This window comes from Scleropages formosus, chromosome 19 (genome assembly GCF_900964775.1).
Source record: "Scleropages formosus chromosome 19, fSclFor1.1, whole genome shotgun sequence".
NCBI lineage: Eukaryota > Metazoa > Chordata > Actinopteri > Osteoglossiformes > Osteoglossidae > Scleropages > Scleropages formosus.
This window is the reverse complement of record NC_041824.1, coordinates 22,789,655-22,807,811: the sequence shown is the minus strand read 5'-3', so window position 1 is coordinate 22,807,811 and position 18,157 is coordinate 22,789,655. Positions and strand designations below refer to the sequence as shown.

Below are 18,157 nucleotides of genomic sequence, written 5' to 3'. Positions count from 1 at the left end.
CATAATATGTAAAGAGTCTTGTTAAGTAAATTTCAACAGAAAAAACATTATATAAATGAAAAAATTAAATATAAACAACATTTATTGATTAATCTCTTTTATATCAGTGAATGTATAAATCTGGTTGGAGAATTCTACCTTAAAAGATCATATTTACTTTGAAACTTCCTCATTTAAAATGAAGCAATAGACAAAGTATTATTTTTCCCTTGAATGTTTCATGTTTGGTTATATAATTTTCCATGTCTAATATACCCTGTTTGCTTCATAATAAGAAGAATATAAATCATTTTTAGTCTTTAGTTTTGATTATAGTTGTGAAATGTATAGTTTAAGGTAGTTGCTGTTCATGTTTTTACAAATAGACGAATGGATGAGGACTCTGAATGTCACTATGTGGGTTAAACTGATTTTGCAAGAGCATCTGTGGGTCACCAGAGCTGGGCTCGCCGTATTCTACTAAGGTCAAATAGGAATCAGGAGTGTCTAAAACAGAGTGATGAATGCTCGCAGTTAAGCATGGATCCCTGTTGATGGTGCAGCAGCATTCATTGTTACTGATGCTGCCATAATTGGTGTGAGCATTAGACTGGCTATGGTCATGTGTTTCTGAGGAAGGCACCACACCTTTCTGCTGCTGGAAAGAGGTAGAAAAAGTGTGCCAGGATGCTGCTCTATAAATGTTTTCAGAACATTCATAAAATTCATGAGAAGTGAGGTTTTGGACACTCTTTGTGTTACTTGGGCCTACAAATAGCGCCTCTGGATGTGGGTCGGCAAGTGGCCTCCACCGGGAATCCTTCTTGAACTTCATGCGGCGGTTCTGGAACCAGATTTTCACCTGCCGATCAGAAAGTCTCAGTAGCGAAGCAATCTCAAGCCGCCGTGGGCGGCAAACATAGCGTGTGAAGTGGAACTCCTTCTCTAGCTCCACCAGTTGGGAATCAGTAAAGGCAGTTCGTGCCCTCTTTGACCCCATGGAACCACTGCTAATTCCTGAGGGGCAAGTTTCATGGTCACTGTTGATGGATTCACCTGAGGGGAAAAAATTACATGTATGAACAGTTAGTAAATATAGGCACCCATAAAGGTAAACAGTAAGTTTTAATCCTGGCATTTAACCTGCCAAATCAGATAGTAGTACGTAACATTCACACAGCAGTTAAAAGTAATCCAGTATAAGTGAGATTCATCACGCACCTTGATTCTGATTTGCAGACATGAAGTTGTTAAATGCTCTAAAAATGCTATTTTGAAAGTAACCTTGTGCTCTGTAAGGGAAAGAACACATGCTGGATTGTTTCAACTCAACTTGCTGAGTGTCATTCTGCCTTTTATCATTATATTCTAGGAAATTTCCCTGTGCTATTTTTACACACCTTTTTAAAATGGGTTACACAAATCACCATCATGTTTTCACAGTACTGTAGTATTTATGATCCAGTGCATTGGTTAAGGACATCAGGCAGGGTGATCTCTATAACTCACTATGCTGAGTTGGGTTGTATATTCCATTCCAAGTTGGCCCAGGAGGCTTACATTGAACGAATAATTTGACAATAAGCTTTTCAAGGAAGGGAACCAAGTTAGGAGACCTGTTGATGTTTGTCGTGTCAAATAAAAGGATCGGTCCAAAGCTGATTTGATAGGGCTTTCGTTTGGAGCAGAAAACAAAAAATACATCCCCATAACACGCATGCAAATCCCAGTGCGTTTGGGATACTTCTTACAAAAGCTTTCTTTCAGTAAATTCAATTTGTGTAGAAATTGTCTGGGTATTCCATTGCAACTTAATTGCCTGTCTCCTGCATTAAACCAAAGTCATAAGTCTTCTGAAAAATGCATGTTTTTTTTCTAATAAAATGCAGTGCAACAGCCTCTTTAGTCAATCCTGTCTTCAAACATAGCAAGGTGAAGGTCACTCTACTGATGCCAACTACTCAAACTTTTCACTGACAACAAAAATGGGTGAATTTTTTAACGACCTCAGCTTTAATTATCTTTTACTAAGAATGACTACAAGGTTCATTGTGCTCTTGTTCTTAAATCATATCTAAAATAAGTACACCTCAAAGGTTTAATATGTCTATGTCAGCAGCACTCAGGAGGAAACTTAACGTGAAATAAGAACAGTAAATAATATCTCAGACTAAATTAAGAACTTTAATATAAAAACATTTTAATAAGTTACAATTAATTTCCCCAGAAAACACAGTACAATACATATTCACTCTTGATATGCAGCAAAACCTGACCATATGGAGTCCACTTTTGTGGATGCAGCTAAGCGCAGCCGAGTCATGTCACAACATTTATATCATGCATCTTGAAAAGCACATCAATGCATCATCAGTAATGTAACTGGGGGGACTAAGTGTTTTGGGTCTTTCTACATTGGACTCTCTTGCCAAGGTAACCTGAGCAGGCTTCATCAAGCCCCAACCAGGATGCAGGTAGCACTATTGTGAACACACAGCTCGCTTCTCCTGATCCACAGCTAGTCAGTCAAAAGGCAAATAAAAGGCAGAAGGCAAAAAAAGCTTTTACTGAGGTTGCCTTTTGACTGCCTGTGGTACTCAACATACTATTGGTCCGATACAAAAACTTTCCAGCAAAGCAACCTACTTTGATGGGCGCAAACTTTGCCTCAAGCCTTTTAAGCAGCACTGCTATATCAGGTTTTCATTCCTCGCCATCTTTTTCTCAGGCTCTTCCATATGTTCTTCCCAAGAGACTGTAAGGTTCCACAGAATGACTTGCTTAGAGGTTTAAGACAACAGTATGATGTCTGGCCTCAGAGGTCCCTCCGTGATGGTGGCTGGAAAACTAAATTGCCCTCCTAAGTCAACCATCAGCTGCCAGTCTCATGCCATCACCAGGAGCCCTGAATTCGAATTAGGCGCTGATCATACTCTTTCACCTTGACAAATGTTATGGCCTGCCTTGCCAGCTGGCAGGTTGTGCTGTGTTTGTTCCCACACTTATAGACTCAGCCACAGCCTTGAGCAGCTGGTTGTGGCACCACTGATAGCAACCCTCACTTAGTGCTCATGTATAGCTGCTGAGGATACGCTGCAACGTCAATCTCTTTGAAGCTGACAGTTATCATAAGGAGCATGATGGAGAGTCAACTTCTCCACAGTTAAATAGATTAGATGGACTTGACAGCACCTCATAAACTGCATGTATCAAGAACTTAATGCATGTGTGTCTGCTCTCCAGAGCTCTGCCCAGACGACCTTATTCGCCATGCACTTTTTCCCAACTTGTTCACAACCCCACCACCCCAGACACAAGCTATTCTTGTACCTCTGTGTGCATCTCCTTCTAAATCAGCTAGTGCATTTCCTTCCCGTGGACATTGTCATATTGCTGTGATGGAACATGTCTTCCAGATGTCTTTTTGCCCACCACTATATCATGCTGAATCCCGGTCTCTGTCTGTCCCACTGCAGTAAGCGCACTCCACTTCTTACCTGCTCTCACCTTTATGCTACAACACTGTCAGCTCACCATGTCATACAGAACTATTCCTAATTTCCTGTTCTTCACTGACATCAGCAATACATAAGAAGATGTCTAATTATATCCTGCAGACCAAAAAAAAAAATACTATAATATAATAAATAAAATAATAAATATAATATCAGTGCAAATTAAATAGAAAGTTATTTTATGTACCTTGTAATGTATTAATGAATATGAAACAGACATCTTAAATACGGTGCTGTCAGTTATTTTAAGTGCAGCAGATGCACAAGTTTAAATATAGTTTTAAGAAGACTTTTGATCTAAATCTGATCAAAGAGCAGAATGTGGGAAATAAATTCAAAACGTTATCTTAGATCCATATCTTGCTATTTTTAAATTGCTATACTGAATTTATCACCTGGGCTTATGGTCTGGCAGCCCAATGACAAAATGATTTGTGATTTTTTAAAGAAGTGTGTTCTTGTTAATATTAATTTTTTGTAAAAAATGTATTTTCAAGTGCAGATACATACTGACTGACAGGCTGGGGACAGTCATGAGTGACTTGGGCCCAAACAACAGCTTCATCTGTCATGAGAGTCAGAGTATGACAGACTGCAAACAAGTGTAAAACTTCAGAAAAAACACCTTTTGATAACACACTTTTAGTAAAATCTCATGGAAATTCAGTTGATTATTTATGGTGCATGGGCCTATGATTCTTTCATTGATTATTACTGTTATTCATTTTTAGAGTTACTGACTCTGTTATGCAAGGTGAGTTGATGCAAACTGTTTAAGTAATTATGGCAGCCCTAGTAATTACTTTGATTAAACAGCTTTTTATATTTAAATACAATAGTAACCAGAGATAATTGAGGTTCCACAGTACATATTTTACATGAAAAGACACAATAAGTAAAATAATCCATCTTTTCATATATCAAATTTTCAAGCCGCTTGCTGTGATGAAGATTATATTATTACATTCCATTAAAATGCTTTTATGTAGCAGAGCTTCCTATGAATATTGGAAGTAAGGAAAGTCCTACTTCCAAACAAACTTCTTGGTTGCACCCTTTTTAATAAAGAACATTAAAAATGTGAATAGAAAGAAAATAAATGAAAACTTCATTAGTTCATTAGAAAAATTAGAGATTTTGCAATACCTTTAAGAGATAATCATAAATAAACCAATTAAGAGATAGATGAAAATTGTCTGCTTTATTTCATGATGTATGACTTGGAAAAGCTGTGCTAATGGCCCTTTTTTTCATTCAGCAACTCAGTGCATTCTTATTTGTCTGGGCCCTATTACAGTGGTTAATGGGTAATACACAGAATAATAACAGCAGTAAAGTTAAAATTAAAAGCTAAATGCTGAAAATACAATCAATTCAACTGTGTGTACATGCAGAGGTAATAATAATGGGAATAACAGAAAAAGATAACTGAAGCCAAGAGCATACAGATAAGCTAATTAATATAAGGAGCAAATTCAACGTATGATGTGATAAATGGCTTTGTTTTTATCTGTGATAGACATATAGCCTTCAAATATAGTGTCTTGTTGGTATAACAAGGCATAACATAACAAAAATATGATAAAATACAACTTCTAATTTATGTACTTGTACTTAAATGTAGGAAATTCACTGAATATGACAATTTCAGATTCATTATAGTTCATTAATGACTGAATGTGAATATTCTGTAAAAGAAGTAAGCAATGAAAATCACAGATTTCAAATGTATATTTATTTTACAAAGAAGCATTCACATTATATGAGTACAACCATTGTTTCTGCGAGAGCAATACAAAGCAGTGTGCACAATCCATTTTTAAAACCACAGGTCCTAAAAGAGAAATACAAAGACATTTCAGCAATACTAATGTAACTGAAAGTTACTTTTGCACACTCAAATGTTCTTGATTCAGTTATTGCTTTTATTTTAGTGCTGATCTTATGCCTTCATTCAAAATTACTTACAATATAAACCAGCAGGGTGTAATACTGGAGAAATTCTGGATACTTTACTAGAGCCACCCTTTCATACATCTACATAACAGGTATTATCAGGTATCGAGGTGGACCAAAAATATTATCAATAGTGCTCAGAGGAATTACGTAGAACATTAAGATTTGCTTGAACATTGTGGGTACATGTTCCCCTCTCACATCTATGACAGAACTAAATATCTACTGGGCCAATTCAAGGGCAAGTGGAAGAGGTACAAGTGCAGCATCTCCAGAAAAATCTCAACTTGTGCCCATCCTTAACCACCACACTACTGTTAAACACCTGATTAAACACTAAAAAACATAACATCATGGAGAGGGGTGCATATCTAACTCCAACACATCAGCACCAAAATAAAAGAAGTTAAATCGTAGACAATAAAACAATGAAAAAGGTAAGATAAAAAATTCCAAATTAAAACTTCTACATTTTTGTAGTGTCAAGCATGAAAACAGTGCACTCAAGGTTATTAATTTGACTTGAAATGACATGTACCTGATAGTAGCACAGGATGCATTAAATCTTTGCTTTGTGTTTTGCCAACTCCAGTTACTCAGCTGTAGTCCAAACAGTATTAACTGTACTACCTTTCATGTTGACCTCTAGTTTTTCAAGACTGTAACAAATCTAATAGTGTAGGATACTGAGCTACTGCCTTCAGACTTGATGCTTGTAGGTTCAAACCCCCCCACCTTGTTGTAATACCATTCAGTAAGGTACTGTTGTATAAATAGCTGAAGATGTCTTAATATTAAAAGTTGCTGCAAGTGTCAGGTAAATTAAGAAATATATATGTATAATTGCCCCATGCCAATAAAAATACTCAAAAAGTACAGGACAAGAGATTAAGCTTTTCTTATTCTTCTGTTACTACAGTTGTCAGTATTTAGATTTTGTTGAAAGAAGAATAAAAGAAACACCAGGTATCTAACAAGAGGGCCTGTGTGGAGGAGAACAAAGGAGCAAAGAAACCTCATCATATAGCTAGAAAGTACTAAACCTTCAGATGGTGGTTTGTGGAATTGGATTTTTTTTTTCATTTTAAAATGAATTGCCCGTCGCAAAACGCAGATTTTTCTTTTTATTAAACGTAAGGATAAAGCTAAGCTGTCGAAAAGGGACATCAAACTAAGGAACAAACTGATTTTAAACGAAACAAGTCCAGCCTCGTATCAAAAACAACTACGAAATCTGTTCGATTAGAAGAAGTGTGTGGGCGGAAAAACAAAACGTTGCAAACTTTAAAATAAAAAACGCACACGCACACGCACACACACACACACACACACACACACACACACACACAGCTGTATGATATAAATCTGTGACCTCAGTACATGGTGGAATTATAAAGCTTGTACACTCATGTTATCGATCACAGAGAAACAAACAAACAAATAAATAAATAAGTAACGTTGGTTAAAAAAAATAGGCGTATTCTTACCCGACACCGTGAAGCCGGTACCAACTGTCTGTTTCGAGTTCCTCCGCGTCTCCTTCATCCAAGGAAAAATGTGGTGATGCTGAAAGTAGCTGGAAGACCTGCTCGAGTCGGCGGCTTTGACAGCCCTGTCCCTCGGATCCAGCGCAGCCCAGAAGGGGTTAATGTGGGCCGAGGTGCGCCTCACATCGGGGCAAGGGCTCAGGGGAGGGGGGCAGAAGGGCACCTCCCGAAGTTCATTTGTGCTCAGTCCTCCGCACACCGCGTTGTACTTGGAATCCGTGTGCCATTTGTCCTCCTCCTGTAGGTGACATTTCAACCATTGGTTGTCCGCAGAAGTCAACAGCAGCTCCTGGAAATCTAAATCTGATTTCTGGCAAGCGTGGCCCCCAAAGGGCTCCGCATTTGCAAAACACAAGGCCTCCTGCATGTTAACTGGTCTAAGGGGTGAATTTCTTTTTTTACGCGTTCGCCTGTGGCGAGAGACCTCAAGCAGACAATTAAGTGAAGAGTTCACCTTGAGATCACGTGAGACAGGGCTCGGATAGCCACGGCCCCGGGCTCGAGAGGCTTGAGGTCCAGTCCTTGACGTCACTTAACGGGAATTGAAGGCTCCTCTGCAATGCTCTGCTTCGTTTCGCAACGTACAAAAAGCAGTTCATCTGGAGATGCAAACACATCAGGATATTATTAGACATAACAATTGGCACTGTGCAATCAGCGCCCCAGAGTGTGTGTTCGTCTGTCTGTCACTAGGGGTGAGGGAGGGAAGGGGGGTGGGCGGAGAGAGAAAGCTGCACGGGGAAGTCACGATTTATTTTTCTTACTTCTGCACTTTTCCTCGTGAATAACATTAAAAAAATGAGAGTGTCCTGAATCCAACATCCTGGGATTTTAAGAGTAGTATCGTCTATTTCAGAGAAAAGTTGGGGTAGGTTTTTAAAGATGCCGTTAATTAAGCTCTATTAATTGGAATAAACATGAACAATATGTGTATTAAGAAATGATTTCCATTTTCCGGACCACGCCAGACGCCATGTAATGTTTTTGTTGTGGTTAATTCCACTGATACGTTTTATTCCTTGTAAGTTGTTTATTAAAAGTTTTTTTTGCAGAAAATCATGTGCTTCATGTCGGGCAATCTAGAGAGTAAAATGTATGTCAGTTGTATTGTCTTTTATTTTTCATGCCATGATTTTGTGTTTTCCGAGACAATATAGCTAGAATTATGCACACGTCATTCTCTCAAAGTACCTTCAGTGATGAAGTTTGGATTTTTAATGCAAAAGTGAGCAATTTTTGTGGAATCGTAGGGAGTGGTCAAACAAAGGCTTTTTTGACAATCATTGCCATGGACACAACGAGAAGATCACAATAGAACCCATGTCTGTTTCAACAAACTGTTTTTCTGCTCATGCAATACTCCCACCAGTCATTATTAATTTAGAAAAGTTGCATTTGTGGACCATTTTAATATCGTATGTGATACACGGAAATATAGATGACATTTTGCACAGAAAACTGTACAAGAGAAGATATTAGAACAATAGATAGCCTGACAAACAAAGAAAGGAGGAGAATCTTGACCAATACGAGATCAGTACTCGTCAAAGCAGCGTCAAAAACCACAAAAAGTTGACCAGACGGTGGTCACTTAAGGTGGCGGTTTATGATGGGTGATTACGCTTATTTATTAGGATGTGCAGATCTAAACTTATGTGTATGATAAGTGCGTGATTCACGCCGAAGACTCGCCCAAGCTGGAATGTTCTGGAGCGCTATATAGCACCGAACTGCACAACTTCGGTTCTGGCTTTGCCGTTACAGAAAGAGACCGTGTTTCACATTTTATTGCACACCACGGATGTATACTTTTTCACTTGACACATGTACCACATACTGCTTAAATCCCAACCTTGGGATACATGTGTTTTTCAAATGCCTAGTGCCACTCTAATAGCCATTACATTGTATCACTACTTATTTGTGGAAAAACGTGTAAAAGTAGTCATGCTTCTGTGTTGAAAATTACTTGATTGTGAGCGTAGCTTGAATTTTGCTCAGAGTTTCTTTGAGAGAAGCGCAAAGCAGTTTTGAAAGCTCCCCATGTTTGTCTGGCGTCGTGATGGATGGTGTAGAGAGGAATGTAAACTCGGCACGACCCTGCCTCTTCCCCAGATATAATCTTCCTTTCATTTAGTCTCCCAGAGTCGCTACAGAGACGGGTCCACACCCATGTTTCTGAGACCTATATCGGAACCATGAAGCCGTTATTACAAAAATCTTATGATTACTATGTCGAGCTCGGGCCAATGATCAGTTTTAAAAGTGTCACTATTTCCCGGGAAAGGCGCAGTCCTCAACTTGAGCTGAGCTACTTGACTAACGTATCGAAAAAAACAGACGCACCATTAAATGTCTCCAAATGCACAATTCTGCACTTTTCAACAAAATAAGCTATAAGCTTATTAACGCCGGGGTTTCAGCAGTGCTCCAGGAGACAGAGAAACGAACTGTCCAAGAAATGATGGCGCAAATGTCATCATTTAGTTCCAGAGACGCAAGATATAGCGAGTACTCGCACCCAGTCCCGCGCATTTCTCGCCATTTCAAATGAACAAGGTAACAATATTCAATAAACGCGAAGCAAAACGGACTGATGTCCCGTGTGTCGAAGCGGCGCAAATCGCCACGTCTTATAGGTCGTCAGTACTCGCAGCGGCCAAAGGTGGCGTATAAGACGTAAATATTATTGTACGTATGTTGGATGACGGAACCCATGTGCTGTAGTTGCGCTTCTGTCGTGACACCAAGTTAACTAGTCACTTACAGGCGATTCATTTTACGTCTGCTAAGGAGGATATTAAGAGGGCACTTGCTCCCAAAACTCGTTTCAATTGTTCTTTGTAAATCAGTCTCGGTATAAAAATCATTTGTTATTTAGAGCTCAGTGAATTGCTGTCACCAGAGCTTGTCACACAGAGGCATTCAGTGTGCGTATTTCAAGTCCGGCTTGTGCCCGCCTCGACCGCCATTAACTTGAAATATTGCTGCACTCAAGTGTGCAGTGAATGCAAGTAAGGACGTTACACGGCCCTACTTAAGTAAGTACACAAGTAAATAATGTACAAATTAGAAAACTTGTTGAAATTCGTCTGCTGGCGAGCTCACACTGTTTTATTGCGCTGACTGATGAACTGCAGCCAGCTTTGGAAGTGATATCGACGCAGGATAATTATCATAGTTCCTGCCTGAAATCATCTTTAACATCTCTGCGCAAAACGTCGTATATCAGCGAAATCAGAGAGCACAGAAGCGACCTAATTGCTGGATAACTGCACCAGTAACAGCAAATAATGCGATTTCTTTTAAATATGTATATCTTAGTGCAGCTCGTTTAATTATACATTGCTGCATTTTATTTATCTCAGTCACTGTAGGCTAAAAAGGTTTCAAAGCCTGTGGAGTCGTCGTATGCTGAGTACGTTGTCATATATATATATACGCAGTAGTAATATATGGGCCATGACTTAATGGCATTAGAAGTATTGCTTATCTAGCATAAAATAATAAATACATTAAAACACTTGAATAATACGCGACACATCAGATGAACTTGCGTTGGGCTTCTGGTGCGCTTTCACTCAGCTTTGCTGCTTGCAGGTCTACAGGACACAGTGAAATTGAAAAAAGAATTTCATGGCAGTCAGACTATTGGAGCAAGACCATATTTTCGCCCCTTTCAAGAGGATGCAGCAATTCCCCATGAACTCTGTTTGAACCACGACGGTGGCAATAAATCATTTTTCTTGCTCTCACAAAGGAGCGCAGTTCGCTCAGTGTCAACAGTCCTTCCCTTCAACGCCTTCGGAGATGCTGACACAAACATCTGCCGAAAACATCGATAAAAACCCACACATAGTCCGCTCCTCACATAAACGCTTTACAAAATATACATGCGAACAGAAAACAATAAAGGCTTGCAACAAAGGAAAAAGAGAAAAGAAACATGATTTTAAGGGAAGGTTGGGGACATTTCGGATGCTGTCTGCTGTGCTATGTAGACCAATTTCTCCACCATGCCTAGTCATTTCACATCTTTGTGTTTTTATTGTGATGAGAGGTTATGTTTTAACTCACTGTGTGCGCGCGTGCGGTGTACAATACAGACCTACGTCGTTAAACACTGTTTAGGGAAGTGAAGAAAAAAAGCATGGCATAACAAAAATGTTATCAATTCCGTTACTCTAAATACTGGTATATAACAACAGAAGCTCTAGTTCTTGTATACTTAACACTCTGCCTTAATTTTATAGCGGTCTGCTACTCGGTGGACTAAATAAATAATGTATTCCCTTCCGTTTAGGTTACATTGTAACTTCTTACCGCATTAACAATTAATATGTTTTGATACAGGAAAAGAGAACGAGAAGTATATGCTGAGTGGAAGAGGATGTCACATGGTAGGAGCATTGTTCTTCTAAAACGCTGCATATAAATGGGTGCATCCTGTAGGAGCAAGGATGAGATATGGCTTCGTCGCGATATATTGCTGTTTAGCTACAAAGTTTAAGAGAAACTATATAGTCAAACACAAGTCAATGCAGGCAAAAGATACATCAGAGTACACACTGACCATCCTGCAGGTGCAATTTGTGTTCTAATAAACAACACAATTAGTTTAAAAAGTAATAGGAAAGTAATTTAGTCATGATTCTGTGTACCGTGCATGATTTGAATACCACCTGTTAAAGTGGTAATACGGATACCTGAAATCACTAAAAACGGCTAAAGAGCAGAAAAACAGCAAAACTAAGGGTATACGTGTGTGTCTATGCGTGAGGGTGTGTCTAGTTCAGATTTTTAGAAACTCCTAAACTGCTAATTTGTTTAGACTATCAAAAAAAAAAAAAAACCTGGACAAATATCTTTTGAATATTTATCGACATACTTCTATCAACATAAATTTTTCAATAAAATTATCTTATACTTCTCTTCTCATTCAAAAAGCTATATTTATGTGAATACATTTTCTCTTGCATTTCTATGTAGTGAGATCAATGCCACAGTTCAGGGCAGGAAAGTGAGGGTGCGAGTATCTATATATAATGGACAATTTTCGTTAAAAGTTGACTAAAACAGTTTCAGTTCGATGGGCTATATATGTAATGAATGAAAAGGGTAAATATGCCAAATAAACATTCATGCTGCATCAATTTCACAGTGAAAAGTTTTGAGGACACGTCACTCCCCCGACAAAATATCTGCTGAAGTGAGGAACTGCTTCTGACCTGGTTAAAAAGTATGTATAAAAGGTGAGATGTATGTAGAAGTAACGTGGTAGATTTTTATTGCCGAAACTAAATGTGAAAGAAGGCGGAGAAGTCCGAAAAAGAACAAAACGTTCATTGTTACCAAAGGCAAGTGGTATCTCGGAAACTCTTCAGCCCTCCCACAGTCTGACCCCTACCCCCCCCCCCCCGACAAACTGAAACACAATAACTCTCTCATTCGTCCAGCAGTTATATCTACTCTCGTTTAAGCAATACAAGGCACAATACAGAATATGATTCTTATAATTATTCAGGTGTTTTTCACTTACCACCTCGTACACTTAAGTAACCACACTCGTACTGTGTGTTGCTATTGCATTGACTGCACGCACCAGGCACAACCGTTACACACGCAAATTTGGAGGAAACTACTGTTTTCCGGCGCTCATCTCGATTAAAGTTGTGTAGTGCCTTAAAACATAAGTTATGAGTCTTTTTTTCACACAAAAGAACCGTTAGACCAGACCATCCGTTAGATTTACCAGTCATATCAATTTTCATTTTAATAGAATGCCGTCTTGGTAAAAGCGAAATCAGCCGAATTCCCAAACAATTTTTCTGTTACCAAATAAAGACATTCGTGTGCTTATTAGCTACACAAAGGGGGTGGGGGGTGTTCCCATAATATTCAAGCAAAGCTGTGTATAATTCATAAGTACTGTTGCGACTATTTTTGGGCTCCCATCCCCTGGTGACGCAACTGATTACATTTAAAGATGAATAATCAGTTTGCTTGTTCATATAAATTTTGACAGCCAACAACACAGCAGATATCTGCAGAGCTAAATCAACTCAGAAAGAGTTAAATCACCTCTAATATATCTCATATCATCCATGCAACCCTTTCACTTCAGTGACCGTTCGATTTCTCTCTGTAATTAATCATTAACCCTAAGAGACGAGTCACAGACATATAATCATATAATCATTAATTTAAGAGGTATTCAAAGACTTTCCTGGATATTTTCAGAAGCCCTCAACGACTTAAGGCATCATTTTGCGACTTTTCTGAAGTGATATTTCCACCATAACGTGCTAGACTTTTCATGTCATTACTCAGTCTCTGGAAGAAACTGCAAATCTTCTGTAAATGACTGTAGTGCCTCGAGGGAGATAATAATACAGGGCGCTATATCGTGCCGCGTGACCTCTGGTCGACCTCACATTTGTTCGGATTGTTAGGGTTAGGGTTAGGGAACGTGGAACAAAAGCACTCCCGGTGAGGCACTGCAGCATCTACATCTGAGTGCAGCACTTGCTACCTTCTGCTAATGGTAAGTAAAACACGTGAGCAGTTTGGTTGATGCAGCAAGGCAAGGGGGACTCAGTCTGGAATTGGGGATCTTTACACTGAGTATTTACACCAAAAATGATCTCTCCACTGTATGACAGACAAAATTCTTCTACTTGAACACCTGCTGGTTTAAAATGAGAAAGGAAAAGAGAAAGACGTAGTTCAAAATATTGAAATTACATAACTTGATGCGTATTTGTGGAGACTTTACCTTTGTGCGGTTTGGAGATTGCACATTTTCCAAGTATTGTGGATAGGATTAATGATCCGAAAGCCAATTTCAACAGTTCGGAGATTAAATGTGTCGTCAAACATCCTAAAGGAATGTTTATTTTACCGAAGACTTTACAATCCGTGGTATTGGCGCAATTTTTGTGGAATTAGGTTGACCTCTATTCTAGGTGATCTATTTACAGAGGAATAAAGTACATGGTAAACACACACACGAGACACACGCACACAGGTACTATGTATTAGGGCCATTTTTTTTTGACATTTTAAAATACTTAATTGTAGGATTTGTTTTGATCTGTCACGATTATTGATACATTTTACATTTTCTCAGACGACTTCCCAATTCACAGGCAAATAAAAACACGAAACGATGACAGTTCCTTACATATTTTAGTTTTTAAGGGTATCGCCAAGTATCGAATGACAACATTTTGACACGTTATGACTGCCTGAATGCATCCCACAATTCGAACTGGTAAATGCTGACTTGATGGCTCATCTGAAGGTTCTCTTTAGATTTTTAACTTTATTCAACCGAATTCCTATTATTGACTGAACGGGTATCAGAATAAAACGGTCGGCAGACGATTCAGATTTCTTCCTCAAAATGACCACAGTGGTTTAATGTCAAACAACCCATTACAGGATTTTTTTCTTAGTCACTGAACACTTAAGAAACTGAGGACAATATAATATCAGAATTAATGTTACAGGTAAGTAACCGTCACGAATTACCAAATAACTGAAACATGTTTCACAACCCCAAACGCACCTCCTCTAGTTTTCTTAGGGCGGCATGGATAATGTAGAGGAGGTAAAAAAGAGCAGCCCAAAATATTCCACGTTGGAGACATGAGTGCGCTTGGCCAGTCAGACATCAGCGCGGAGCCGGATGGAAGAGGAGCGGTAAATGCGCACTGAGCACATTCCGCAGACGTGATCGAGGGCATCAGCAGACCACCGAGTCTTGCTATGGAAGTCAGATCACTCTTCATACCTGGAGGTTTAACTAGCTGCATGCAACTCACAGCATGAACACACACCGGAAATGGAAGCTATGGAGAAATTGCACCAATCTGATTTTTCAATATGATGCATTAAGCTCTTTATGTGGCAGACTCATTTCATGGTGGAGATAAACAACATAATATCATTTCTATTTGTACCAGCATCCTTGCTTCCTTGTAGACTTATTTTATACTGTACATGACAGTATGTTTAAATGATAATCTACTTTGAAGTCCCAGGGACGTTTTACATTAGTCAGTATGTTAAATGCAGATAAAGGTTAGAAAGGCACTTTTGCTTTGGTTAAGTTTTTATTATTATAATTACATTGCGTAATTTCTGACTCAGGGTCGGTGTACAATAATTCAGGATTATTCCTGTTGTTAGAGTTCCAGGGTGGCCTAGGCCAGCACTTGGAATATGTGGTATTATGTAAACATAGCCAGATGTCGTTCCTGGTATGACACAGGAAGAAGTAACAGTATGCCTGAGAGCATGGTAAATTGAATGAGATTTATTTTACTTAGCTACAGTGGTACTTTGTCACCAGGAAAACACATTTTCTTGGGAAAAAAAAAAAGTGTGCATGGTTACATAGCTTGTTAAGCTTGTTAGGTTTGTTAAAAAAGGTAACTGGTTACTGCTTTCTTGAGTAATCTGAGTCAAGAAACTGTGTATATGTGCGTATCAGAATGCAACCCTTCATGGAGTTTTTTATTAATGCAGCTACCACTTTTTGGAATAACAAATAAAATTAAAATACTGGGTAAAACAATAATAAAAATCATTTTCATCTGATAGTTTTATTTTGCCTTTTTTAAACTGGGAATTACATGACACTTTCTATTTTCTGTTTTATTTCACATATCATATTATAATTCAATGTTTTAAATATTAAATGTAATATATATTAGTATATACATACCATATAATGAAAAGGTTGCTCTGTTTGTCTTACTTTCTCTTTTTACAAGGAGCAAGATAACCACAATGGATACTTTATGTTTCTTATTTCCTTACATACAAATCTGTCCATAAAGCAATGTCCTATCTTCATTAAAGGAAAACTTTAGTCCTCTCTCGTTACATTTCTTAGCTTTAATGCCTGTCACAGGCCTACCAGTTACTCTCTTAAAAATGACCACACTTGTTACATCACACCACAAATATTTAGGTGTAAATTGTACCTGGATGCACCTGTATTCTCCCGTATTTTGGAATAATGGACTATGAGTGATTCTCCGTTCTTTTTTCAGAGCATGCTGAGCTACTTCTTCCTGACTGACACTGAGCTACTGAGTCGGGCTGCTCCTCCAACCCATGGTGCCCCCAGTCTTTATAGCATCACAGAACATTTGGTCTGCTTCTGGACTATGACCAATACCTCACAAATTACACCTTTATCTGCAATTTAGAAACACAGCTACAAGAACAACTGCCATCATGTTCTTTAGTTTCATGTCTGTATCTAATTATGTAATTCTGAGATAGGTATGACAAATTGCCAGGTATTAATGAAACCAAAGAAATGTTAGTATAGTCAAACTCTAGGAGCTGTACACAAACACTGGGAAGACATATACTAACCCTTTTTATGCCTAGGAATCTGAATGTGTATGATTATACAGTTAGCTGAACACATCTGTCCAAATTTGTTAGATAAGTTACCAAATTGTCAGCCTTTTAAAGTTCTCAAACATGTAAACAAAATAATCTAAGCAATTTTGCTTTATATAAAGCTGCTTCTATAAGCTGCTTTGGACAAGGTGTCAGCAAATATAAATAAGTATGCAAACAAGTAAACAATAAACAAACAAACAAATATAATAACAAGGTGAACAGAATGGGTGACTAATGTGGTGGAGTCCAGTGTTAAGAATAAGGGCTAAAACTGATACTAAGCCAAATGGAAAGAAATGTAATTCTGTGACTATAAAGATTATTTTGCCACATTTATCTCAGCTATTTAACACAACAAAACACACAAACATACACACTTGCATATACACACATAACCACATAAGTCCAGGGGAAGACATGGAACATCTGTTACCCTGGGGGAACAAGGGAGAAAGCAGGTTCACAGATTTATGACACAGCCACTATCGACCAATGAGAGTGTTGCCTTTTCCCTGGAAAACAGCAAGCTGACCTCTGTTTCAACTCTAGGCCCTTGAGCTGCCTTCACTTCTGTGGCTTGTGCCTCACACTTAGGCACCCTGGCATTAATGCTACACGTCTCCATCATTCACATTTTGCGAAGAAAAAAGGAAAATCTTAAGAGGAAAAGAAATACAGAAACTGAAACTGATTTGCTCAAGTTTCAACCGACTGTATCATCTACTCTCACGCTCATTTAAGCCATATCCTTACAAAAAATTTGGTTTTGCTATTTAACGATTGCTGGAGATGAGATTTTAGCATATTTTTTATATACAAACCATTTGAACGGAATGCTGGCTTTGTTGGTTGACAAAGGATAAAGAGAGTATGCGTTTAAAAAATAAGTAATAGCCTTTTCGAGTTTTCCATTTTTTTGTTTTGATGACCTTAGAATCAATTCAAGAAATCATCTGGTCTGTCTTCTGTGCCCTTTCAGTGACTCATCCTTTTGTTTTCAAAACAGTAATATATATCTCTCACATTGCTTGCATTAAATCATTCCATTTTAAAGAATAATGTCTCAAAGTGATGCTTCACTTAACACAAAAGTACATTTCTATGAACATAATGTGAAAATTATGTTTGCAGGTGATACTGTGTTGTTTTCAGCATAAATGTGTTGTATTTTTCAGAGTTTTACATGAGATTTTTTTAAAATTCTTCAGCTCAGTCTTTAATATTGTTTTGTATCACTGTTTTGAAAGTGTGCTTATTTATCAATTTTAGCCATCTTTTGGAGAGTTTGGAGCATTAAGTAATTATTTTATACAGAGTAATGTATAAATTTGTTCTCAAGCTTTCGCTCTCCGTTCATATACTTTCTTCAAAACTGAATACGTTTCAATGTCTTCTCGCTGCGTAATATTACAACTGAGGAATGCTTTTTTTAACCGTATAATTGTTAGACAAAATACTTCTGTACCTAAGATGTGTATAGTAACTTTAATGGGTACACACTGATTCGCTGGAACCCAAGCAGAACCAGTGTCTCCACAAGTTGATTTGCTCTTTGTGGAGTCCTGGTCTGACCTCAGGTGATAGCAGACCTAAGGTTCACTGCCACGATGACCTCTGAATTCAGTCTTTGTCGTTAGAGTTAAAATACAGAGCTAGATAACTGTGCGATCGCAACTGTTCCTTAACTATTACACACACACACACACATTTTCAGAACCGCTTGTCCCATACGGG

General features: G+C 38.3%; 1 protein-coding gene across 1 annotated transcript in view; it reads right to left on the bottom strand.

Annotated features, from left to right (window-relative positions):
* Nucleotides 1–262: 262 nt before the first annotated feature.
* Nucleotides 263–18,157, bottom strand: part of LOC108939272 (homeobox protein Hox-D3-like) — a 65,487-nt gene continuing 47,592 nt past the window's right edge. Inside the window, exons 2-4 of the mRNA XM_018760451.2 lie at nucleotides 7,452–7,596; nucleotides 6,938–7,235; nucleotides 263–1,035 (exon numbers count right to left, since the gene is read on the bottom strand). Of these exons, the coding sequence (XP_018615967.2) occupies nucleotides 356–1,035; nucleotides 6,938–6,995 (738 nt within the window). The 5' untranslated portion in view covers nucleotides 6,996–7,235; nucleotides 7,452–7,596 and the 3' untranslated portion in view covers nucleotides 263–355. The remainder of the gene's footprint in view (nucleotides 1,036–6,937; nucleotides 7,236–7,451; nucleotides 7,597–18,157) is intronic.